This window comes from Cetorhinus maximus, chromosome 6, assembly GCF_964194155.1.
Source record: "Cetorhinus maximus chromosome 6, sCetMax3.hap1.1, whole genome shotgun sequence".
Classification (NCBI taxonomy): Eukaryota; Metazoa; Chordata; class Chondrichthyes; order Lamniformes; family Cetorhinidae; genus Cetorhinus; species Cetorhinus maximus.
Window position 1 is genome coordinate 125,793,197 of NC_135884.1, and position 27,567 is coordinate 125,820,763.

Below are 27,567 nucleotides of genomic sequence, written 5' to 3' on the forward strand. Positions count from 1 at the left end.
GTCACATTGAATCAGTGTTCACAGTTGACAGAAACAGCCAATGTGACTTGAGACCAGGTGACCAACTTGATGGAAAAGCTTGTTGGAGCAAAGCCCTGCAGCGTTTTCCACTGTGTCTTTGTAGCTGCCAATCTCACATGTATTACGTAGAGTTATACAGCACAGAAACAGGCCCTTCGGCCCATCGTGTCCATGCCGGCCATCAAGCACCTATCTATTCTAATCCCATTTTCCAGCACTTTTCCTGTAGCCCTCCATGCTATGGCATTTCAAGTGCTCATCTAAATACTTTTTAAATGTTGTGAGGGTTCCTGTCTCTACCACCCCCTCAGGCAGTGTGTTCCAGGTTCCCGCCGCCCTCTGGGTGAAAAAATTTTTCCACAAATCCCCTCTAAACCTTCTGCCCCTTACCTTAAATCTATGCCCCCTGGTTAATGACATTGATCTATATAAAATATACAGCACAGAAAGAGGCGATTCAGCTCAACTAGGCTGTGCAGGGCTGTCACTTCTGCCAACATCTCCCAGAATATGCCCAGTCAGAGTTGGCACCCTGCCTATTTGTGGGAGGTTTTGAGTGTTTTGTTAATTTACAGGATGTTTTTGTCCCTTTAATTTCCTTGTTACCCTGAAATGCGCTCCCGATGCTGGATACAGTGTTACGGGTGCCAGCTAATCTCTAGGACCCCTAAATAGTGGTTCTTTGCACCTGAGCCTAGACAGCAAGTGTCAAAGCTGTTCACCTGAGGAAGTATAACAGCAGAAATACATCCTGTCACCACCTGGCATTGACATGTGCACTTTACAGCAATGGGCAATATCTTCATGAAATGAATGGTGTTTGTTGTTACTTTTGGCATTGTTTTTCATATAAGTTTTTGCCTTTTCTTTTTGGCCGGCTCAGAATTCTAGTGGCACTACCTCCCAGTTTGTTGTTCAGAATTCACAAAGACAGACTAAAGACAACTTTGGAATGTGAGGCGTTCTTTCACTTTACAAATACAGAACTGGTAAGTGTGGTGCTGGGAATTACATTGTAATGAGCTAACACTCATCAATTACGTTAAAACACTTAGACCCAAGACACTGATCAGCTAATGAAGTACAGTTGACGAGAACGAAAGGGCACAGATTTAAGGTAATTGGCAAAAGAAGCAATGGCAACATGAGGAAAAGCTATTTTCACGTAGCGAGCAGTTAGGAACTGGAATGCACTGCCTGAAAGTGTGGTGGTGGCAGGTTCAATCAAGGCATTCAAGAGGGAATTGTCTGAAGAGGAATAATGTGCAGGGCTGTGGGGAGAAGGTGGGGGAGTATGTGAATTGCTCCTTCAGAGAGCCATCAGACAAGACAGGCTGAATGGCCTCCTGTGCTATAACCATTCTGTGATGGTAATTAGTGAGAATATGTTTGAGGAGTCATTTACTGCTGGAAGATTTTCTTTTTAGGTCCCTGTCAGTTCTCCATGTGTTTTAATCTGTCTGGATAGAAAAATTTTATTTCTATCAAGATCACAATGAATTTGCTTCATTCGTGTTATTGAGATGAAGGTTTCCACTCTTTGGGGTCGAAATTGGTCATTGTTGTGCCTGTGTTCCAGATGGAAAAGGGGCAATAGTGTCCAATTTTTCAGGGCTCTGCACTGTACTCCAAATACACCTAAGCAAACATCAGGGGCTATCATGATCCTGGATGATTTTCAGGCGTCCTCTGTCACCTGAAACAAATTCAGCCCCTTTTCTATGCTAATGTGGGGTCTTCTAACTGTATCAGCCTTCCCCAAACAGTAGTTCAGCAGTAGGGCACAGTATAAAGCAGGAAATACTGGGAGCATGTAAGAAAGGCACGGCAATAATCATGGGTGATTTTAATATGCAAATAGACTGGACTAATCAAATTGGCAAGGGTAGCCTCGAGGGAGAGTTCATAGAGTGTATTAGAGATTGTTTCTTGGAGCAATATGTTGTGGAACCAACCAGGGAGCAGGCTATTCTGGATTTGGTTTTGAGTAATGAGATGGGATTAATTAATGGTCTCATAGTAAAAGATCCTCCAGGGAAGAGTAATCATAGCATGCTAGAATTTCAAGTTCAGTTTGAGAGCGAGAAACTTGAGTCCCACACTAGCGTTCTGGAATTAAACAAAGATAGCTACATAGGCATGAGGGCAGATTTGGCCCTTGTGGACTGGGCAGGAAGCTAAAAGGTAGGACAGTTGATGAACAGTGGCAAATATTTAAGGAGATATCCAATACCTCCCAAGTAAAATATATTCCAAAGAGGAAGAAGGATGGTAAGAGGGGAAAAAAGCATCCATGGCTAAGCAAGGAAGCTAAAGATAACATAAAGGCAAAAACTAAGGCACACCAAATTGCAAAGGTCAGTGGCAGGCTGAAAGATTGGGAAACTTTTAAAGATCAACAAAGGGTTACTAAAAAAATAATAAAAAGAGCAAAGGTAAATTATGAAAGAAAACTAGCACAAAATGTAAAAACTGATAGCAAAAGCTTCTACAAGTATATAAAAGGAAAGAGAATAGCTAAAGTGAATGTTGGTCCCTTGGAGGATGAGGACTGGGGAGTTAATAGTGGGGAACGCAGAAATGGCAGAGAAGCTTACTCAATATTTTGCCTCAGTTTTCATGGTGGAGGACACTAGTACCACCCCAATAGTAACAGGTAGTGCAGAGGGTTTAGAGAAGGAGGGAGGAACTTAGAATAATTACCATCACCAGAGAAAAAGCACTGAGCAAACTATTGGGATTAAAGGGTGACAAGTCCCCAGGACCTGATGGCCTACATCCCAGGGTCTTAAAGGAAGTGGCAGCGGAGTTGGTGGATGCATTGGCTATAATATTCCAAAATTCCCTGGATTCTGGAAAGGTTCCAGTGGATTGGAAAAATGCTAATATAACGCCCTTATTCAAAAAGGGAGGGGAGGCAGAAAGTAGGAAACCATAAACCAGTTAGTCTAACGTCTGTCGTTGGGAAATTGTTGAAATCCATTATTAAGGAAGTAGTAATGGGGCATTTGGAAAGTCAAAATGCAACCATCAGAGTCAGCATGGTTTTATGACGAGTAAATCGTGTTTGACTAACTTGCTAGAGCTCTTTGAAGATGTGACAAGCAAAGTGAATAATGGGGATCCTATAGATGTAGTATATCTGGACTACCAGAAAGCCTTTGACAAGGTGCCGCACAAAAGATTAATACGCAAGATAAGATCACATGGAGTTAGGGGTAACATATTAGCTTGGATAGAGGATTGGCTAACCAACAGAAAGCAGAGAGTCAGGATAGATGGGTCTTTTTCTGGATGGCAAGCTGTAACTAGTGGGGTGCCATAGGGTTTGGTCCTTGGGCCCCAACTATTTACAATCTATATTAATGTCTTGGTTTCAGGGATAGAAGGTGCTATAGCTAAATTTACAGGTGATACCAAAATAGGTGGGAAAGTAAGTTGCAATGAAGAAATAAGGTTTTCCATTTTGGTCGGAAGAATAAAAAACCGACTTATTATTTAAATGGAGAGAAACTTCAGAATGCTTCAGTGCAGAGGGATCTGGGTGTCCTCATGCATGAATTGCTGAAAGCTGGTATACAGGTAGAGCAGGTAATAAGGAAGGCAAATGGAATTTTGGCATTTATTACTAAAGGAATAGAGTATAAAAATCAGGAAGTGTTGTTGCAACTGTGCAAGGCATTGGTGAGTTCGCACCTGGAGTACTGTGTATAGTTTTGGTCCCCTTATTTGAGAAAGGATGTAGTTGCATTGGAGGCGGTTCAGAGGAAGTTCACTAGATTGATTCCAGAGATGCGGGGCTTGTCTTATGAGGAGAGATTGAGCAGTTTAGGCCTATACCCGCTAGAGTTTAGAAGGACGAGAGTAGATCTAATTGAGGTATATAAGATGCTAAAGGGGATAGGCTAAGTAGACGTGGAGCGGATGTTTCCCCTTGTGGGGCATTCTAGAACAAGAGGCCATAGTTTTAGGCTAAGGGATGGTAGATTTAAATCAGAGATGAGGAGGAATTACTTTTCTCAAAGGGCCGTGAATCTGTGGAATTCACTACCTCAGAGTACAGTGGATGCCGGGGCGCTGAATAAGTTTAAGGAGGAGATAGACAGATTTTTAATTAGTAATGGGTTGAAAGGTTATGAGGAAAGGGTGGACTTGAGGCCGAAATGAGATCAGCCATGATCGTATTGAGTGGCGGGCAAGCTTGAGGGGCTGAATTGCCTACTCCTGCTCCTAGTTCTTATGTTCTTATGGTATGTTGTTTCTGAAGAATTGGGCTGTCCTGAACATGGACATGGCCTAGCAACCAGCCAATAACAAGGTAGGTAAGATTTTGTAGGATGGGCCAGGAGAAGCAAGAATAATAATTGGATCAGGATGTGCAGAAGTAATTCAGCACCCATTTTAAAATCACACCTTCTGTCCTTACATTTATATAATATTTTATTTTATTTGTAGTTAAGTAGTGAAACATGGATTTTTGGAAACAGAGCAGTAGAGTTGGTTGAAACATAGAAATTTCTTTGCAACACAGGTTGAGGAGCTGAGACACAAAACTGATGAACTCAGTAATACCACTGGTGGGAGAGTGTAATTGCAGTGTGACAAGGTACATGGACAGTTTCCATTATAAACCTGAACATGGAAATTTATAATCACAAAAGTTGACAGGAAGCATGTGGAGTATTTTTAATCAGTTAATGGATAAAACGCAAGCTAGCTGGTCGCATGTTTTTGAATAAAGATGTGGCTCCTCTATCAACTGATTGAAGTTGCTCTGAAATGCACTTGGCTCTTATCAGTGCTGTCACCCCTCCCTGACAATGACATCACCAGACCAACTGGATACAGAGACTTGGCATTAGAAGTTAAATAATTTTAAGTTTTAAGGAGTTTTAACTGTAACTGTAAAGGGGCTCATGGACTTCTTTGTCACCAAGATTGAGATCATCCAATCAGCTGCCTTTGTCGTGTTCCTCCCTTCCACTAGCCCACCTGGCCAAATCTCTTCTGAAGTTCCCCCTGACCTAGGATTAAACTTGCATTTTCCTCGAGTTTCTCTCCTGTCTCCCCTCATAACCTCCGAGCTCAGCTTGTCCATGAGATCCACCTCCAACTCCCTCAACCTAATCCCACTGACTACCCAAGCCTCCTGTCCTGTTCTCCATGTTAGCCAATATTGTTAACTGTTCCCCCTCTTCAGGTGTTGCCCCACTCTCCTTTAAATCTGCTGTCATCATCCGCCCTGTGCAAAAAAGGCAACCCTTTACCCTGCCATCCTTGCAAACTACTGTCCCACCTTCAAGCTCCCTTTCCTAACCAAAGCCCTTTGAACTTGTCACCTCCCAAATCTGTGCCCATCTTTCCTGGAACTCCAAGCTTAATCCCTCCATATTGGGTTTCTACCCCGTCACAGTACCGGAATAGCTCTTATCAAAGTCGCAAATGACATCTTACATGACTGTGAAAAAGATAAACTTTCCCTCCCACATGTAGGCCAGACCGGATAACGATGGCAAATCTCCTTCTCTAAAGGATACTCGTGAACCAGGTGGGTTTTTAACAACAGCTGATGCTAGTTGTCATAGTCACTATTATTGAGACTAGGTTTATATTCCAGATTTATTAATTGAATTCAAATTTCACCAGCTGTTGCATTGGGATTTAAACCCATGCCCCTCCATGGATTACTAGTCCAATGGCACTACCACTACACCACTGTCTCCTCCTGACACCAAGTACTGCCTGAGCAGAAATTTCCTCCAATTAATTATTGAATGAAGCCATTGTTTTCATTTCCCCTTCCAAAATCTGTTACCTAGCTACAGACTCTATCCCTCTCCCTGGAAACTGCCTGAAAATAAATCAAGCGAAAGCTTGGTGTCATATTTGATGCTGTGATGAGCTTCTGACCTCATGTTCGCGCCATCACTAAGACCACCTATTTCCACCTCCTTAAGTTAACCCCTGTCTCAGTTCATTTGTTGTTGAAACCCTCATCCATGTCTTTGTTACCTGTAGACTTGACTTTTCCAATGCTCTCCTGGCTGGTCTCCCACATACTGTCCTCCGTAAACTTGAGGTCATCCAAAACTCTGTGCCTGTGTCCAAGCTCACTCCAAGCCCTGTTCACCTATCACCCCACTGTGTTCACTGACCTACATCGGCTGCTGGTCAAGCAACGTCTTGATTTTAAAATTCTCATCCTTGCTTTCAAATCCCTTCATGATCTTTCCCCTCCCTATCTCTGTAATCTCCTCCAGCCCCAGAACTCTCTGAGATATCCGCACTCCTCAAATTCTGGCCTCTTGAGCTTTCCCAATTTTAATCAGTTGACCATTGGTAGCCATCCCTAGAGTGCCCAAGCCCCAAGCTCCCTAAACCTCTCTGCTTACACATACCTCTTTGACTTAGATTTGGATCATCTGACTTAATATCTCCTTATGTCTTTTTTAATTTATTCTTTCATGGGATGTGGCCATCGCTGGCAAGGCCAGTATTTGTTGCCCATCCCTAATTGCCCTTGTACTGAGTGTTATGCAAGGCCATTTCAGAGGGCAGTTAAGTGTCAACCACATTGCTGTGTGTTTGGAGTCGTGCATAGGCCAGACCAGATAAGGAAGGCAGATTTTTTTCCCCTAAGGGACATTAATGAACCAGATGGGTTTTTACGACAATAGTTTTATGGTCACTATTACTGAGACCAGCTTTCAATTCCAGATTTATTAATTGAACTTTAATTCCACCAGCTACTGTGGTGGGATTTGAACTCATGCCCCCAGAGAATTATCCTGGGCATCTGGATTGCTAACCCAGTGACGTTTCTACTGTCTCCCCCAGCTCAGTGTCATACTTTGTTTTATGATGCTCCTGCGATGTGCCTAAGGATGTTGTATTACATTAAAAGGTGCTATATAAGCATAAGTTGTTGTTATATAATTGAACAAAAATATTATCGGTCAGACTTTTCTTGCCCCTCAAATTGGTTAGTTCCAGCAGTTACATTATTCATTATATTTGGATAGAATTACTGTCACGGACTCTTAGAAATAACCCACAGCAAAGCCGTTTACTTAAAAAGGAAAAGGTTAGTTTATTTCACACTATTGCTCTGGAAATTACTTAAGAAATGACGAAGTCACTAACACACACGCACACAAAGATTAGTTACAAATGAAGATAAAACAAGACTTATAAACGTGACTTAAGTTTAGTCTATATTCGGTGCAGGCCTGATATGTTTTGAAGTCCAGATGTTGCATTGTCTGAAGTGAAGGTCTTGAGGTTGTATGGTTGTCTTTGCAGATGTGATAGCTTCCACTGTTGAATTGCCAGAGGTTGCTTTAATGGGTGAGCTTTGCAGATGGAATCAGATTTACAGGGAGGAGAGAAGGTTCCTTGCTTCTAGTTCTGCAGGCATGGCACTTTTAGCTGCCCAGATACTTACCGCAGACGTTTTAAAATGGTTCTCTCAGCTTTTTGCAGGAACTAGAATAGCCACTGTTATCATGTGACCTGTACAAAATGCCAAGTCATCTCCTAAATAAGGCATCCTTCTCCCACCTGTGGGTCTTAGCTTTTACCCTGGCCAAGGCACAATCTACATTCTTACAATGAGGTGTCAACAAAACTTTATTATCTCCTGGACGAGACCTTAGTGAACCATAATTAAATTAAGGATTGTCTTTTATCTTCTTGGAGGAGGAGACCAAGTCTGTAATCCACAGTTCTGCTTATTAGCTTGGAGCCATTTTAAAACAGTCTTTAAACTCAGTCCAATGCTTTTTTTAAAAAGTAATCTTTAAAATAGTTTTCTAAAAATTTGTAATATCATAACTGTGCACGGTAGCAATATGTACAGGTAAAGTAGAACTGAGTGACATTTAACACTTTTAAAAATTGCATTTTTTTATGGAAATGATGGTGATATTTGAATAGTTACGGTAATTTGCAGAGTACCTTTTACAATGGACTACTAACCTATTGCAATCTGCTTTGTAGTTTTGTCAAGGATTTGTAGGTTTCAGATCATGGGAGTAATAAAAATGGCATTTATTCTAACTGTATTTGTTTGTTTCAATTCCCATGATTGAAGACTTTATTATTCTTTCTCTGTTTACAGAGGAACAACTACTCAAAGGAACTTGTGATTCCCTTTGGCATTACCTTCCACTTCTTCAGAGTAAGCAATCCTGTTTTGATCATTACTATCCTGTTCAGAATGAGCAAAATGTGTGCTGCACAACATAATACACAGTAGGAAAAAAAAAATCACAAGGTCATGGCAAAATTTTACTCTCTAATGATTTACATTGTCAATTAAAATTGATTTTGGATGTGGGCCTTGCTGGCAAGGCCTCATTTATTGCCCATCCGAAGTTATCTAATAAAGTTTGATCTGACTGTCTTGCTGAGCCACTTCAGGCCATAGTTAAAAATCCGCCATATTTATGTGGGACTAAAGTCACATTTGGACTAGACTAGGTAAGGGCAACTGGTTTCATTCACTAAAGGACATTAGCAAACCAGTTGGGTTTTTACAGCAATATGATTAGATTCACAGTCACTTTTTATTTTACTGTTACCACCTTTTTATTTCTTGATTTTGTTTTAACTGAATTCAGATTTTCTGCTGTTCCAACATCCACAGGAATGATATTAAATGCAACCATGTCAATCTGCATCTTTCTATGTCTTGAAAGCTACGATCTCACCAGCATGGACTGCTGCTGCCTCTCTTGTCCATAGCCTTTTGTACACTAATGCTGAGTGTTTTTCACTGTCTGATTGCTTTCTCTTTATAGGCATTCCTAAATTGTGTAAGTAACTATTGAACAATTTAAAAATGTCATCTGAACTCTGATTGTAGTTGTTATAGCTAGATATTTACTCAGTTTTTATAATATGGTATTTGACCTCCTCTTGCAATCCTCAAGGACAGACAAATCTATGTCTCACTGTTCTATCTGATTGGCAACTGCACTCTAATTCTTTTTGTCTTCCTCTCACCATTTGTCTTTCATCTTGCAACTGTTTTCTTTCTTTCTCTCTCTCTCTCTGTCTCTCTGCCATGCTCTTACTAACTCTATATTTCTTTGCTTATCCACAACAGTTTTCTCAATTTCTTCTCTTTGTCTCTCCTTAACCTTTTTATGTCCAATTCTGCTGTATGCCCCCAAAAAAGGGGGGCACAAAACTGTGTAATTCTTAGCACAGTTGGGGTTGTTTAGTAAGTGTTGTCCAACCATGGAATCACATCTAATGCTCGACACTTTTGAATTTTGAAAGCATGGGCTGGTTAAGTACAGTCAGTGTTTTGCCTATAGCAAACAACCAAAGGGTGCTGTTTGATATCCACCAGTCGTTGGGACATATGGTCTACATACGTGGCAACACATCTGCACTGAAATTCATATATCACATTACTCATTTGTGTGGTAGGCAGAACAGCCATTATAGCCATAATGGCTACTCCGATCAGATCATTGCTTGCTGTATATTGTGCAAACTCTTGAATGAGCCTAAGGCCACCACTTCCGGTCCTGAAAAGTGCCCAGTCTACCTCAGATTACTCTGGAAAGGTAATGTGTCTCAAAAATTTGAGCAACAGGTGAAGCTAGCCGTTCCGCACTGCAACTATGCAGTAACAACACAATTGGTATTCTTCACTAACAGGATGCTGCTGTCAAGCCGTGGCCATGCCTTGACCAATCAGAGTCAACTTGCCTGGTTCGAATTTAAACAAAAGCTTGGCAGTTAACTGTTCCCTGGTGTATTCTCCATGATAATGCCACTACCAATCAGAGTTCACTTGCTAATCAGTCAGCACCCTCCTGTAACAGTTCAAGAAGGTAGCTCACTACCACTTTCTTGAGTGCAATTAGGGATGGGCAATAAATGCTGGCCTAGCCAGTGACGCCCATATCTCATGAATGAATAAAGAAGGTCATACTATAGAGTCCTGGCCAGAATGTGTTCCTCAAATTTTGCTTTAGCCACCAGTCTAAGGGAAGGATTCAAGCCTTAATGTGGGTGTAGAGAAGAGCCACAACATTAATCCCTACTGCAAAGGATTAGTTATGAGGAAGAACTGAGGAAACCAGGAATCTGCCATCTTGAAAGGTGGAGAGTTGGAAAGGACTCCTTCCCCACCTTGCAGAGGTACCTAGGTTATTAAAAGGCATTACTGAGGTTAATCTGGAGCTCTATTTAAAGATGTGTCAAGATATGGCATCTCTTGGCAGGATGAGATCATCAATGTGGAGGCCCTGGAGTGTGCTAATTCTATCAGCATACACTCATTACTATGTCAATGACATCTGCGCTGACTTGGCCATGTTCATTGGATGGGTAATGTTCGTATACCCAAAGACCTTCTGTACAGCGAACTGCCATTGGGTTGTGATCTCCTGGGTGTCCATACCTCCGCCACAAGGACACCTGCAAGCGAAATATGAAGATGGCGGGCATTGAAAGTGAAAACTGGGAGACAGTCACAAATATTACGATATATCCAGCTGTTACCTCTGGAGGCTGACTGTTTGGAAGGTCATTGGAAGAAGGGAGAAGAAACAAACCGCTCAGCTGGCCAAGAAGAGGGCCCAGAGAAAACAGAGGCCAGCTAATCCTGCACCTTTTTGGCCGTTGTCTTCCACTGCAGCAAATGTGGCAGAGACAGCCATGCCAGAGTGGGGCTCCTGAAGCGATGCTTAACACAGAGTTAAGCCACCAGGGTACAAATCATTGTCTTATGAGAGAAAAGGCTGCCACCACCAAGAACAAAGGTATAATGTTTGAAAAGCGGTTAAAGGAAGTTCAGGGAAAGCAAAATCTTACGCATTTGAGAGTAAGATGATGTGATGGGAGGAATATAAGTCTTTTATTCTGGATGGATAAACTAATATGGATTGAGTTTATATCTGTATTCTGAAGAAGAATGGGCAGTATTTCCTGGCAATTAGAAGAGGATGAATAGACAATGATTCAGATCAATCTGTTCAACTGGATAAATGGGTTGGGCCTTGTTGCATGAAAGAAAAAAAAGTTGAGGAAAAACTAAAGATAGCTTTAAGGAAAAGAAAGCTTCAACAAAAATAGCAAAATAAATGTTTACCTTGTGTGTTCTTGCCTGGACATGGTTAGTAGAGAGGGGCCCATAACATCACAAGGTTGACATAATTGGTTCATGTCATATGGTTAGGATAAATCCCTTAGCAATCACAGGCTTGCTGCAGTGTTACAAACTTAGATATACAATACAATATAAACAACAAACATAACTTTCAGTGAGAGTTTTGTTTTCATGAATAAAATTCAGTAACTCATGTATGATTCCATGGTTGCTTGAGTCAAGTCCTTAGTAAGAATAAAGAATCTCTTTTGTAAGAGGCGCAGCGATGCAACTTGGACAGCTACTTTTGGATATCCGTGTTTATCTGTGCTTTTACTCCTCATCTGAAATTGCTGTACCATTTGTGCATAAATAACAGCGAGCAACATTAGCCTGTCCATTATTTTGACAGCAAAATCTGGGCCATTACTGTTGACATCATTACATGTGGTAATAATAGGTCAGACTGTGCTTGTGCAAGCAATTCCTATGCATGTGATGAGAGTTGTCGAGTAAATATGTGGTATACTGTTGCATTTAATCTGCATGTATATTCCCATCTTAATTAAAACACATTCTCTTCCCCTTGTTGGTTGTTGCATGAAAGTGCACGGGGATATTAAAAAAAAAACTGAAGACATATCATTCATCTTTAAGTCTCTTAATTATATCCTGTAGAAAGTAGAACTCATTACCTAGTGCCCTGGCCACAGCTACCTTAAATATAAAAAATATTGCCACCCTATAAGGAAATGCTTTTATGTTTATATTCTGAAATAAAATCAATTTTCATGGTGTTATAATGAATATGTAACATGTTCTCTGTTTCAGGGTTTACTTAACACTTGTGTCGAATGTGAAGAACCAGATTGTGTTGTTGCTGAAGTTCTGAACAAGGCCAGAGCACACTGTCCTTTGCTCTTCTTATCTGCAACGGTAAAGGCAGCTCGATGTATCATAATATTTATGTGTAAACATTGCTGTTCTCTTTATTTGTTTATGTTTGACTCAGCAATGACATTTTTTCCATGCGTTTATATACTCTTCCTATGGGAAATAGACACTGAAGTCTCAGGATAATACATTCAATCAAAGCACATTTCTTATCATAATCTAATTAGCCACTAACTAATGTACTGTATGTTCACATATCTACTGTATGTTAGGCTATCTGAGTAATGTTAACATAAAATTGGTTGATGTGATTATAAACTTACATGGTCAAATGATAACTTGTGCCTTGTAATTGAGTACTGCACACCCAAGATGTATCTACCTAAATATATCCCTAAATCACTGTTCTAAACTCAGTATAAAATCTCTTGAGTTGTGATGAACCCCTAATTATGTGATTATGATAAATATCAAGCAAAGTTCCTTCAACAGTTAGTGTAATTATTAAATAGTCTGTGGAGAGGGTGCTTTGAATTACATTTAAAATTTGGTTTGTTCCCTTTGAAGGTTACTTGTGAAATATAATTGTGTTGTATATCATTCATTACACTTCATGCACAATTTTGGGTAATGATATAAAATGTCTTGTTTGCACAAGCACCTTAATAAGAAGTAGCTAACCTTGCGTATAACTAAAAGTAATATGTTTAAAATATTGAGGTGGTTGAGGCATGCCTGAGTATGTTAGAAGTGGAAAATTGTTCCAACTCCCAACATTAATCTTTCTCACTTTGACGAAGGGGATGGGAGTGGGGGCTTTCCAGAACACTTTGAACCAAGAGTTAACTATAAAATTATCCAGTTTCTCCTTTCAAATCTATTAAATTATTTCAGAATATCGTATATACTGACTTCAGATGATCTGTACAGCCAAATAAAAATGGCAATCTCAGAATATTTAGGTGCAAGTTTAGTTGCTGAACGTCATTAGTTACGTTTGTGAAAATGAATAATTCAGGAAATTCTCAAGTTCAGAGATCCGAATAGTTGACTCTAAGTTTCATATTTCTTTAGCGTGTTTAACCTAGCCCCACAACCTTATTGTAACTGCTGTCTCCTGGGGATCTATTTGGATTGACCATCATTTGTCTTTTTGTTAAGAAATGATATTTTATCCCAGAAAGAGCTTTGAATATGAAACTGCTAAGCCTTAACCCTTTTGTCAACTACGGTTAATGTCAACCTGTTGTGTCTTATTCCTGAAGTTTTGGTGGCTGAGACTGGAGCCAGTTCTGATCACACAATGGAAACAGTTTAGTGATACTTCGCTTCCCAGAGAACTACAGAAGATGGTAGACAACCAGTGCTGGGCCAACAGGTAATCCAGGAAATACGTGGCTAAATCATTACTGCTTGAGAAATGAAAGCCAAGTTAGGACAGGTCAAGCTTATTTAGAGAGTGAAACCCAACATGGTGCTTTTCCTGTACCTACATTTCTGTGGAGCTAAATACAGATCCTACTTAAAGCGGTGATACACAGTAATTACTCTATTATAACATATAACATGCTCTTCCAGTGCTATCAGAATGCCATAACAAACACATCAAAAATCATTTTAAAAACAGTATTTCTGTTACACTTAGTGCATTATCTTTTTTTCCTTTTATGGGATACAGTGCCTGTGAGAATGTTTCTGCCAGTGAAGGTTATCCTTTCAGGAATTCCTACTCTGGAACATTGCTTTTTACTACAAGGAATTTACAGATCAGATCTGTGATTGTGATCTCATTTTCCACTAGATCAGAATGCATGGCTTGTTACTGCAGTATTGATAGACAGTAGACACCAACGTAATATTTACTTGTTTAAAGAAAATTGGATGTGAAACACTAGCTAATCCAGTAATAATGTTTGAGTAGGTGTTGATTAAAGTTATTGATGTGCAGGGATTAATTAAATTACCAAGAAAAGGCTCTTTGAGATTATGTTAAAGTCTAATTGAGAAATTGGAATGTCTACTGAAAAGGCAGTTGCTGCGTCATCGTCACCATTAAACATTCTATGGGAATACATGTTTCAAAGTCTGACAGAATTTAAGCTTTTACTCATGGACTCGGTTATTAGTCCATGGAAATTTATCATCAACAAAATTACGGTGTATTTAAAAATGCACACGGTTCAAAATTACTCCTTTCTTTATTAAAGTGTTCATTATGGAATTATTAAACACCCATTGAAATGTCTCTCAGCAGCAAAACAAATCCCATTAAGTATAAAAGGGGATGGATTTACCTCAAACTTCTAGCTTAAGGAACCCTAAGAGACCTAGGCCCCATTCAAAAATGATAAATTTGAGGAGTGTGGTGAAGTTCTTCCTCTCTTGAACAACTAAAATGCACAAAACAAGTAAAAGTTGATTGGGTCAAGACTTGCTGACAAGAAGCTGATTCGAGATAACCTCACTGATTAAGGGAGGTAATAAACTGATGTTATCAGTGATTTGCTGATAGGGGTCACAGCTATGATTCTCTAGTCAGTCCTGATTTTATATGGAGCAGTTGTAGGGGTGTTAAAATTGCTTTCAGCACTCCTGGATTGGGGGTAGGAATTACATTAGGCAGGGATCCTACTGGTGGGTGTAGATGTTGGGTGAAGTCCTATCAGAGTTGACTGTTGCTCCCTATTGTCAAGCTGGCTGCAGACACTCATTGCCAACACTGAATAACATTACTGGGGGAAGGTGCTGGAAGGCAACTGCAAACCATGAAATCAGAGCTCAGTGAGAAGTCTACATCCTCAGGAGAGGCAGGGAGAAAACTACAATAAAAAAAAAAGCCATCAATTTATTAACTATGGTAATTGAAGCTCAACTAGAATTCAAGTTGTTCAATAAGATCTAGTATGGATAATATCTCTATCCTTATGTTTTGGAAATACATTGCGTTTTTCCTTGTGATTCCACAGGCAATATGTTTACTTTTGGGGCTCCTCCTTTATTTTATATTGCCAGGTAAATTTTGGGAGTACATGAATAAAAAAATTATGCTGCAAAATAACAGGTGTGAGCATTCTGGATTTGTCCTCAGTCGCCTCTCCCCACTTCACAACCTGCAGTTACAGATTGAAGTACAAGATTTAATAAAGGGAGTTTATATATTCAGTTTTTTCTTCTTAAATTGTTGCAGGTTACTTTCAGGGAAAATGGAAAGTCTTCCATCTGATAGTCCCTGGATTCTTGGTGCCTTTTTATACTTTACTCTGCAAAGGAAGGTTGGGTTGACGATACTTCCGACAATAATGAGAGAGATCTGTGCTGAAAATGAGCTGGTAAATGTATTCTTTTATTGTCTCATTTCTTTCAACCTGATAGTATACCTCATTGATAGATTCCACATAAATGCTGAACATACCCAGCGCCGCCTCCATCAGTTAAAAAGCTTCTGTCAAGGCCTGGATAAGCCAACATTTCCTCCAGTAAAACTGAAGCCATCTTTTGGTTATTGTCAGGTTTCTGTCGACTGCCTTTGCTGCCACCTATAGGACTTACAAAGCAGTAAGAACCTTTGCTTACTGCTCAACTCCAAGCTCCCGCAGATCCACTCTGTTAAATGAAATTCTTTTTGCCCATGACATCAACAAAATCTCCACAAAATTGCCTGCTTCCACCTTACTTTTCCCCATTTAATAATAATCTGTGCCTTCAAAACCTTGAAGCTTGACTTCTAACATTCTCCTAGATGGCTTCTTTGCCTTGATGCTCCATTAGCTTCAATTCATTCAAAATGCTATGTCGTCTTCACAAAGCTCTTGCAGTTTTAGATCACTGTCTCTGGTTTTACAAACCTCGTCAATGCCTTTCTCTTTGACTATACCTTTGGTCCTGACCTTAGTGCTCTCCAATTTTCACACTCCTCCTGTTCCTTACTGTTTTGCCCATTAATGCTGAGTGCTTTGAGATATCTTTTTCCTTCTGAAGATGCATACTCTTGTGATTATACAACGAGGGGACTACAGGACTGGAAAGGATAAGATTTTAAAACGTAAAAGCTAATGGTGCACCAGTTTACATCATAAACATGGAGGTGATACTTTCCCTTTGATATTGTAAATCAGACACACCTAATGATCTGTCTTTTCCTTGTTTTCCTTTCACATTTTCATTTTATTTTCCTCTTGGTATTTTCTGTCATTTTTAAACCACAGAAGTTAGTTTATGTTTCTATAGCTCTTGGGGCGAAAGGGACCAAAGGGTATGGGGAGAAGGCGGGAGGAGGCTATTGAGTTGGATGATCAGCCATGATCATAATGAATGACAGAGCAGGCTCGAAGGGCCGAATGGCCTACTCCTGCTCCTAGTTTCTATGTTTCTATGAAATGATGATGCTGCAAACAAGTCATGCTCTTTTTTTTTTAAGTATGTTCTGGGAAAATGTGAAAATCATATAGAAGTCTACTACATGGTTATGGGGTAAACATTTGAAACCTATCTCATGGTCAATATTCCAAAGTCTAATGAAAGTATGGCTTGACAATTAATAGCCAAGATGCAGTTGGCTTGTAACTGAGTGCAATAATAGGGGTAAGCCATGTCTAATGTACAAGGTCACAGTGAAAGTATCACCTCCAAGCTTTTGATAGAAACCTGTGCACTATTTGCTTTCACATTTTAAAATTTTATCCTTTCCAGTCCTGTAGTACCCTTGTGCTCTATAGTAAAGATTTTTGGATTAGTTTATGAAATAGTTTTGAATTTGCCGATAAAATCATTGACTCAATTTAGGCTATTACATGAAACTACATTGTGTAGAATGAAGTAGAGATCTTATATGTTTTGTAGTGGTATAAAAACCATGAGATTCATCAAAATTGGTCCATAATTCACTCTTTTTATTTCATCTCCAGGTTTCAGTGCTGTATCTCAGTTTGATGGACTTGATCTCATCCCTATTGCAACCGAAGGTAAACATAGTATTGCTTCATCCCTACAATAGTTTGCTTCATGTACCGATTAAAGACAAAGGTGCTTTATTTTACTGTGCATTGTTCATATTGTTGGAAGGTGTCCACTTTCCATTCATGTGAATGGCAAGCAAGCGAGTGTATAGTTTTCTATTAATGGTTTTGTACCTGGACTTCCGAAAACATACCTCAAGGATGATGTTATTTTTTAAAGTCAAATATACACAGATGTTTAACTGCCAATAGCATAGGCATGGCTGTGAAGCAAGGATGACTATCAAGAAAGGAAGCTTAACAATTTTCATTTTTGATGTCTGTGGTGTATTCTTGGTATCTCGTGGAAGAACAATATCATGAATGCAACAGGCTTCTCAAAGGAAAATCTCACAAGTATGCCAACACTCATCAAGCAGAGGTGACTTTGCTGGCTCAGGCACATTCATAGAATAGAAGACGTATACATTCCCAAGGATTTTCTGTATGGCGAGGTAGCCAGAGAGAGAGACCAGTCGGCTGCCCAAAGCTCCATTTCAAGGATGCTTGCAAGTGTGACATGAAGGCCCGAAATGTCAATCTTCTCATGTGGGAGACACTAGCCAATGACCAAAGGGAATAGCGACATTACCTGTGGGTTGGCACGCACCACAATAACGATCAGTGGTTACAGCAGCTCGATGGGAGGTGCCAACACCGAAAACACTAACCTACAAGGATACCTGATAACCACTTCATACGTGGCACTTGTGGTAGAACCTGCCTCTCATGGATTGGTTTCTTCAGCAAAAGTGCATCATGTGAAACAGTCCCATCTCCAATGGATTTGCTGCATGTCTATCAAATTATGTAAGTGGGAGGATGCCCATACTGATGTTTACTGTCCACACTGAACCCATTATTCTCATATAGCAATATAATTTTTGTGATACATAAAATCATCATAAAGCAAATTTCTTCCAATGCTTCCGATAGGGAAAGAAAATTACAATGGACAGGATTTTCCCTTCGTCGGGCGGGCACGACATGCGGGTCCGGGAACGTCCACAAAATGGACCACTGCCCGCGATCGGGCTCCGACCGTGATTTCATGCTGGCTGGCCAATTAACGGCCAACCAGCGTGCTGGGGTGGGGGCGGGAGGACCGAGTGCTGAAGTCTGCACATGCGTGAGGGAGCGCGCACTGAAAGATCCCTGAAGGCACAGAACTGCCTCAGGGAGCTGAAGAATTTAAAATGAAAAATAAAGATTTTAAAATTAAGGAAACATGTCCCCACATGTGACTCAGTCACATGAACAGGGTCATGAACACCTTCGGTCTGTCCGCAAGCATGACCCAGACCTCCCTGTCACTTGCCATTTCAACACTCCACCCTGCTCTCATGCCCACATGTCCATCCTTGGCCTGCTGCAATGTTCCAGTGAAGCTCATCGCAAACTGGAGGAACAGCACCTCATCTTCCGACTAGGCACTTTACAGCCTTCCGGACTGAACATTGAGTTCAACAACTTCAGATCATGAACCCTCTCCTCCATCCCCACCCCCTTTTTGATCCCCTTTTTTCTAAAAATTATATATATTTTTTCCCACCTATTTCTATTATTTATTTCCATCCATTGTTTTATCTCCACCTTTTAGCCTATTTCAATTCCTCCCCCCTACCCCACGCCCACTAGGGCTATCTGTCACTTGCTCATCCTGCTTTCTACCCTTAATGTCACCATTAGCACATCCTTTAGCTAATATCACCACCGTCAACACCCCTTTGTCCTTTTGTTTATGACATCTTTGGCAATCTCTCCTTTGCCTCCACCTATCACTGGCCCTCTATCCAGCTTCACCTGTCCAACCCCCCCTTAAACAGCTTATATTTCACATTTCTATTTCTCTTTAGTTCTGATGAGGAGTCATATGGACTCAATGTTAACTCTGTCTTCCTCTCTGCAGATGCTGCCAGACCTGCTGAGTTTTTCTAGCAATTTTTGTTTTTGTTTCAGATTTCCAGCATCTGCAGTATTTTGATTTTATCATAATAAAAATGATGTTTCAAAATTTTTATATATTTTTTAATTGTTGGGAACCTCATCCCGCCCATGGATGAGGTTTCCTCAAAAATGCAAAGGCCGTTTGGCCTATTTGCCTGCAGCAGTGAAAAATAGGATTAAATTAATTGATTAATGGCCTTAATAGGCCTCTTAATTGTCAGCAGGTGCGCTGCCGACTCTCGTGTGCGCCAGCTGACCAAAATATCACACGAGTGCGTGACGATGTCAGGACGCTAGCCTGACGTCATCACGCACTATTTTACTCCCAATTGGGTCGGGTGTGCGCCCTTCCGCGGGACATAAAATTCTGCCCAATGTAACTGGAAAGTGAAATGTCCGAGTGTGAAATATATATACACACACACACATTGATTTAGCAAAGGAATACTTGTTGAACTCACCTGTAACTTTGGCAACTTTGCGATCTTGAAGTTTTTCACTCTTTAACCATTACATGTCTTTTACACTAAGAAATAATCTTGAGTATTTTGGGGTTATTTTAATATGTGCATTCCATTTAAATAGATGATCTATAATGTGCTTTGAAACTGCTTAGCTCTGGTTCTGCCATGTTATTGAGAGTCTGACAGTTTTGTTGTTTTTATTTTAGAAGGAATCCTCAGGTTTAACTGTTACACTAAAAACATGTGCTGATCTGATCATGGTTTTGGAGGAGCAGAACAAATCTTGGCTTAATATATTTTTGGCGGCAAACAAGGGTAAGCTGTAGCACCTTGTCCCAATCCAGCTTTGTTTAGCTGTCATCTGAATCATGCACTTCTTGCATTTTGCCCCAAAACTGAAGATGTTCCAAATAATTGTTGATCCCTCCATTTCTTTTAACACCACTATAGCAACCAACTTGCATTTATGTAACATCTTTAATATAGTAAAACATTCCAAGGTGCTTCACAGGAACATTATCAAACAAAGTTTGATGCTGAACCGTCTAAGGAGATGTTAAGACAAAGAGGTAGATTTTAAGGTGTATCTTAAAGGTAGGGAGCGAGGTAGAGAGGGAATGCCAGGGCTTGGGGCCTAGGCAGATGAACACAATGATGGAGCGATTTAAGATCAAGGATGCACAAGGCACCAGAATCGAAGGAGCGCAGAGATCACTCAGGGTTGGAGGACTGGAGGAGGTCATAAAAATAGGGATGGGCAAGGCCATGATTTGAAAATAAGGATAAGAATTTTAGAACTGAAGTGTTGCTAGGCTGGGAACCAATGTATCTCAGCGAGCATGGGGGTGATGGATGAATGAGATTTGATGCGAGTTAGGATGCTATCATCGACCAAAGTGGTAAAGAGGAGAATGAGATGAATAAAATCAGTTTCAGCACAAATGCTATGTCAGCAAAGCTGTGGGGAGCCTGCTAAACAGATTCTAAAGTTTCAGTAACAAGCATGATTGGAGTGGATATTTTATCATCAAATGTATGATTATATAGTTCCACAGGACATCTGAATATAAGCAATAAAAATTTAAAATACTGAAGCTACTCAGCAGGTCTGTTAGCATGTCTGGAGAGTGTAACAGTTGACGTCTCAGGCCCGTGACCATCCGCCGGAACTGGGAAAATTTAGAAACATATTTCATTTCTAACTTTTACAAGTTCTGATGAAAGGTCGTCGACCTGAAACATTAGCTCTGTTTCTCTCTCCACAAATGCTGCCAGACCTGCTGAGTATTTCCTGCATTTTCTGTTTTTATTTCAGATTTCTAGCATCCATAGAATTTTGTTTTTGTATGTCAATATAAGCCCCCTTACTCTGCTTTTATCCTCCTCTCTACAACAGATCGTGGGTCACACCAGATCCTGTACAGCATGATCTCTGACATGGAAATTAAACTTCTCCCTGTTGCCTTCTACAGGTATAATGTGTAACTTAAAAATAAATTAAAACCACTTCATCAACAGCTTACGTTTAAGAAATGTTGTTCCTGCTTGGGATAGGTCAGAGATGTATGTAGCCCCAAGTAGCTTGATTTAAATCTGTTTTCACCAAGTATTTGTTCTTAACCTTTCATGGGATGTGAGCGTCGCTGGCTAGACCAGCATCTACGGCCCATCCCTAACTGCCCTGAGAAGGTTTTGGTGAGCCAACTTCTTGAACCGTTGCAGTCCAGGTGGTGTAGGTACGCCCACAGTGCTGTTAGGAATGGACTGCCAAGTGTTCAACCCAGCAGCAGTGAAGGAACGGTGATATATTCCAAGTCAGGGTAGTGTGTGTGTTCCTTGGAGGGGAATTTGCAGGTGGTGGTGTTCCCATGTATCTGCACCCCTTGCCCTTCTAAGGGGTAGAGATCGTGGGTTTGGAAGGGAATTGAAGGAGGCTCGGTGAGTTGCTTTAGCACGTTTTGTATATGGTAGAGGCAACAAATGTTTAAGGTGGTGGATGGGGTGCCGATCAAGCTGCTGCTTTGCCCTGTATGGTGTCAAGTTTCTTGAGTGTTGTTGGAGCTGCATTCATCCAGTCAAGTGGAGTGTATTCCATCACACCCCTGACTTGTTGTAGAAGGTGGACAGGCTTTGAAGAGTCAGGTGACTTACCTCAAAATTCCCAGCCTCTGACCTGCCACTATATCTCAGTATTTTATATGGTTGGTCTAGTTCAGTTTCTGATCAATGGTAACACTCAGGATATTAATGATGGTGTATTCAACTATGGTAATGCCATTGAACATCATGGGGAGATGGTTAGATTCTCTATTGTTGGAGATGGTCATTGTCTGGAAATTTAAATTTTGAAATTGTATTTTACTTTGCATTGGTTGTACAAGTAAGTAAATCTGATTCACATCTGTTGTGTAATTGTGCCTTTATAAGCATCTGGCAGTATTTATCCATTGATGAATGTAAGGAATTGACTAATGAAGTATTAAAATGCACAGTATAAGACTTTCTTCTGACCTGGGCTCTGAAACAAGAAAGGTTTTCGTGAACTCCTTAAGGGATACTGTATAAGAATAGAATTTCCAATAGTTCACACACTTGATTTTGAATTGTAATGCACAATGATTTTTTTAAGTCTTCAACATTGCTCAATTTCCAATAGCCTTATTCCTGGTCTGGATCCAAAGCTGCTTTCTTCCATCATCAAACATGCAGATTTCCTGTCAGTTGCCATCATTCTGTATACTGCAATGGTCAATCACTTCCTTGATGGAGAAGATATAATCTTAGCCTCAGATCAGTGTGATTTACAAAGCTCCAAGCAGGTAAACATGATTAATGCAGAACTTCATAGATGGTTAACAGGAAGTATTCAATCTCTTCCTCACATGTTGCTGTTCACTAATTTAATCTGTGTACACAAGTTTTTTTAAATTTGTGGTTTAGTTTGTTTCTATTTTCATTGAAAGAAAATATCTGCTTTTTTGTTCAATACTATTAACTGCTTTCATTATCATGCAGGCAGCTTGTGATCTTTCTTTGCTGCACTGTTAGGTGACACTAAAGACATTTTTTTACAGGCAAGGGCAGTTGGGTTCGGGTGTGTGCAGGAGTTAAATCGCCTAAAGTGATGTCCTGACATCATCTTGCCCTCTTCCCTGTTTCACTCAAGTGGGTCTGAAAGTGAGTGGGTGCCTCTTCTAAGTGTTGGATAAGGTATTTAAATATTCAAATAGGTTGTTCTTACATTCTGTTTTAACACCCAGTGGACCCATTTCCTGAGCTGTCAGAAACTTGCCAGGGTCACCAAGGCGAGCGCACAATAGGAAGCGCTTCTTCAGTGAAACGGACATGCTCTGAAGCCTTTTCTCAGTAAAACTGAGGAACTGTAGCCATGGCCAGATGAGAGGCTGCTACTCAGCACATCCATCTTAAAGGGTGCTTTCACTGCTTGACAGGTGATTGCCAACTTCTTGGAAGTCACTTTGCCTTTCTTTTATTTCACTCGGTCTTCAGCTGCACTTCCCTGCTGACAGCCTCCACCACGGCATGGGAGCAGCTTATGTTACTCCAACTTGCAGCTGTGATGAACAGCAAGAGAGCCAGCAAAACCAACAGCAGCCAATTGTATTCCAAAGCAATCATAAGTGTGATTTCTGCTGTGAATTATTTTGCCACTATGCAGTTAGGTGTTCATTACTAGACACAAACTTGGTTCCTTTTTTTGGCATTAGGAGTTTGAGTGCCAAAATAAAGCAGCTGTTTTATTTCACTTGGTAACAAAATGTTGTAATTCAGGTAAGGAAATATGCAGGAGGAAATAAATCTGAATAAAGCTATTAATTGTAATGTTATCATGAAGAAGTAAACTTTGCTTCTGTTTCCAGCCTGACCCTTTGGGATTAATAACACGAGGGCGTCAGTTCCTCCTTCGTACAATTCCACAGTGTCCTGCTCAGAACATTTCACAGAACAGGGTAAGAGCTTCTCGTAAAATTAATTGCAGTGCAAATAATAATTTCATGGTTAGTCACAAACTTCTATATATACACACCCTTATTTCACTTGGTTATTACCAGTTATTTTACCTTAAATACTGACTGTAAGAAATTTGGCATCCATGAGAAAACATGGTAGCTGTTTTTTTCTTGTTTGTTCCATGTTAGCAATGTGATATTGCTAAAGTGCACCAACTGGACCTGAGAATAACATTTAGCAACAAACTGTTGGCAACCATGACTATTATATAATGAAAACAGAAAAAAAGCATCTTTAAACATAACCTTTGGTTTAAATTTTAAACTTTTACATGTTTCGTTAACTTAAATTCTAACTTAAAATTTGACTAAGAACAGCCTGAGGCTTGCAGAAATGGATTATGGAACAGCCCTGTGCAAACCTGGTTTACAGTTTATTGTTCCAGTTTTCTTTGGACTTGTTTAGGCCAAATTTAATAGATCAACTAAAATAAAAATGCTGGTGTACTGATTGGTTACAACAGTTTTTAAATTGCTTGAAGTACCTACAATTTAAGAGCATCAAGGTACAAAGGAAAATTAGACATTTAATAACCAGATTAAAAACTTACATTTTTCTTTTCCCACCTATTTTTAAATTTATTTCGATCTATCGTTTTATCTCTACCTTTTAGCCCATTTCGATCCCTTCCCCTCCCCCCACCCCACCCCTACTAGGGCCATCTGCCACTTGTTTGTCCTGTTTTCTACCCTTAATGTCACCATTAGCACATTCCTTAGATAATATCACCACCGTCAACACCCCTTTGTCCTTTTATCCATGACATCTTTGGCAATCTCTTCTTTGCCTCCACCTATCACTGGCCCTCTATCCAGCTCTACCTGTCCCACCCCCCTCACCAGCTTATATTTCACCACATTTCTATCTTTCTTTAGTTCTGATGAAGAGTCATTCGGACTCGAAACGTTAACTGTGTTCCTCTCCGCAGATGCTGTCAGACCTGCTGAGTTTTTCCAGCTATTTTTGTTTTTGTTGAAAACTTGTTACGCTACCTTGCATAAAAAGCCACTTAACTTGCATTTATGTGGAGCACCCCAAAGCATCTGACACAACATTATTTTGAAATGTTGAAGGCTGTTAGGTAATGAAGTGTAATCTGGTTATTAATTTGTTCCATCACTACACCAGCACTTTTATTTTAGTTGATCTATTAAATTTTGCACGAACAAATCCAAAGAAAACTGGAACAGAGTAATGAAGTGCAACAGCAAAAGCTCATATAGCCATTAGACAAGCGATCAAATCAATATTTTTTTGGCAGTGTTGCTCAAGAAAGGTAAGTCTGAATATTGGCCAAGACACTGGAAGCTACTCTCCTGATATTGACAGGAATTTTATTCTCCACCCAAACCACAAGCTGAATCTGCATTGTTTTAATGCCTTAACCAAAGAACACATTTAATGATGCAGCACTTCCCCTATATGGTACAAAGTAGAGGAAAATAGGGTAAAGGGTAGGTCTCTGACACCTTTTACTTCCCTGAAATTTACAGTACTTTCAAGGTGAGGTGGATTCCCCGTGCCTGTGATAGATACAAGGATATAGTTAGTTGTTTACATGAGATGAGGACCTATTTATGTTTTTCTGTTCCAAGTTTCTCTCTGGTTCAGGAGACAGAAGCAAGCAGCAAACAAAGGCTTTAAAGAGAAGTCTCTTATTCCTTAACAACAGCTGCAGATCAGGGTTTGACAGTGGGGACCTTCTGGTAGTTGTTTTTCTGAGCAGGAGGCAGATGGCCCTGACTGTCATAGCTATTGCTGCCATGACAAGTGATCATCAGCAGTATACTGAGATTTGCACAAGGTTTCCCACAGATTAAAAAACTGCTGGTCTAAATTTTACAAGGTTCTGTTGCCAGCTTAAAGGCACAAGTGAATAGTAGTTAAAATATTGTTACCCAATTTTTTTCTCAATGGCACCAGTAGCCACACATTTTGTAACACGCACTTTACTAACAGTGTAAGATTTAAAAGTAATGGTTTTCTTTTTTAGCTACAGGCTGCTTGTAAGGACATTGATCCAGAGCTGAAAGCTGCACTTCATCATCATCAGCAGCTCCGCAATAGTGATGGACTGTACTCGGAACCAACTATTCTATAAAGAATAAGACGGACACAATTCAAATTTAACATGTTTGCAGTTTTACAAGATTGCTCCTCAAGGTGTTGAAAATGAGTAACCACTGGATGGATATATATTTCAGCATTCATACAAAAGCAAAAAGCTTTCCATGTTTACTTGCCTGGGGCAATCAAAAGGTTTCTGTACTATAAATGGAATGATCTTTAAATTTGCATTACTCACCAAAAGCATTGCAGAGTTTGAGCTTTATTAAAAAGTGAAGTCATTGTGATATTTTGAAATATGCAGAGAATTGGTTCAAAGTACTTTGTGCAATAACATTAAAAAAGTAATTGGATGTTTTATTAAACACTGCCTCTCTAGAATTCAGTGGGCAGTTCCAAAATTGCAGCCACATTATTCTTGTAAAACTAAAATGTCAATCTTGTTCCAGGAATCAACTTTGTCATCTAGTCCATTGCATAACAAACTTGTGGTAACTGGTAGTATAGTCTGCAGAACTGTCTTTAGGCGTTATTTAATGAACAGGATCTGATTTTTCTCTGATTGTGAAAATCTGAGATGAAGGGACTGATTTTGGAGTTTTTATTTGGCTATGAACTGATTTAGTTCCTGGTGTGGATTTAAACACAAATGATATTTAAAGAAACTTCATGCAACAAGGCAATGCAATCAACATTTTAATCATAAATATAAAACTACTGTGGTCTCACCAATAAGCTAGTTAGTACTGTTCATACAAGTACTTTGGTTAGTCAGATCATATCTTACAGAAAATGGTTTGTAATATCATTTCTATATATATATATATATATATATATATTTGCCCTTTAGTTTTAGTCAGTTGCTGAATTAACTGGCTAAAGAAGTCAGAATAGACACCAATGTGTTCATGTTAAGCACATACCTCCTGTTGCACACAATAATATTGTTTAATGTCAAACTTAAAAAATAAAATTTTAATTACCCATATTGACTGCCTGTGTGCTTTCCTAAGATTACCATAAAGTCACAGATTTATGATTTCTAGAACATATCACTAGTTGTCTTCAAATTGTTTAAAGTAGGCAAACTTAGCGCTGCAGAAGATACCACCATGTACTAATAGTATTTTCCAGATATTACAAATTAGTTCTCTGCCAATTCATTTTTCAATAAACAATTCTATTGAATTTGTTGTTACTGTCTATATTAGAAAATATCATTTATTATCCCTATTAGAATGTAACAGCATTAAATTAGATTTATTACTCCCATGTAGTATTGTGACTATAGAGAGGCTTTATATATTAGACTTCTACAAATTAAATATAAAAGTAACCTCCAAATCAGTTACATATATACACAACCATTCTAGGTTCTACAATGTAAACTGCTACACAAAACTGTTGAAACATATTTGCTGAGACTGTGCTAATTGGAAAGTTTTCTGCAAATGTGAAATGGTTGTATGAAGGCTGTATTTTAAGATTCATGAAAAAAATACTCGATACATATTCTATTAAGTGCTCCTTAAGCTCTCATTTACCACTGAAAATTGAGAGGAGGAAGGAGGGAGTTTCTTGTAGGAGAGATGGGAATTCCTGCACTGTTCAGATTGTTTGCAATTTGGATCAGTTACTTTACAGAACTGTACCGACAAAACAGTTTCAGCTACATTCAATTACATTGTTTCTTCCACTTGCCCTCATTGAAGTTATAAAATTCAGTCTCACAGGAATTTCCCTGCTCAGTTTTCAGGGGAAGGAGGAGAAACAACCAACCAGCCCAACCACCACAATAACTAAATGGTCCAAGCCTGAATGGCCAGTAACTAACTAAGAATTGAAAACATAACTGTATATTTGGAGAGAGTTTAGAATCACCTGTGGTTTGCAGTTTTGGATACAAGAGTCCACATTCAAAAACAGATACTGGTATGATTCTTGTTGATATTTTCTCCTCCCTTTTCAATTCACTAATTATTGTTCAGTGTATTTGAGAGCTTCCACCCGCTTTGTAAAACATAAGAACCCCAATACTCAA

General features: G+C 39.6%; 1 protein-coding gene across 1 annotated transcript in view; it reads left to right on the forward strand.

Moving 5' to 3' along the window:
* Positions 1-26,149, forward strand: part of fanca (FA complementation group A) — a 104,723-nt gene extending 78,574 nt beyond the window's left edge. The window contains exons 33-43 of the mRNA XM_078544448.1: positions 905-1,010; positions 8,141-8,200; positions 11,960-12,064; positions 13,288-13,400; positions 15,210-15,351; positions 16,927-16,983; positions 19,634-19,742; positions 20,824-20,899; positions 22,084-22,246; positions 23,309-23,398; positions 25,453-26,149. Coding sequence (XP_078400574.1) covers positions 905-1,010; positions 8,141-8,200; positions 11,960-12,064; positions 13,288-13,400; positions 15,210-15,351; positions 16,927-16,983; positions 19,634-19,742; positions 20,824-20,899; positions 22,084-22,246; positions 23,309-23,398; positions 25,453-25,560 — 1,129 coding nt within the window. The 3' untranslated portion in view covers positions 25,561-26,149. The remainder of the gene's footprint in view (positions 1-904; positions 1,011-8,140; positions 8,201-11,959; positions 12,065-13,287; positions 13,401-15,209; positions 15,352-16,926; positions 16,984-19,633; positions 19,743-20,823; positions 20,900-22,083; positions 22,247-23,308; positions 23,399-25,452) is intronic.
* Positions 26,150-27,567: the final 1,418 nt, after the last annotated feature.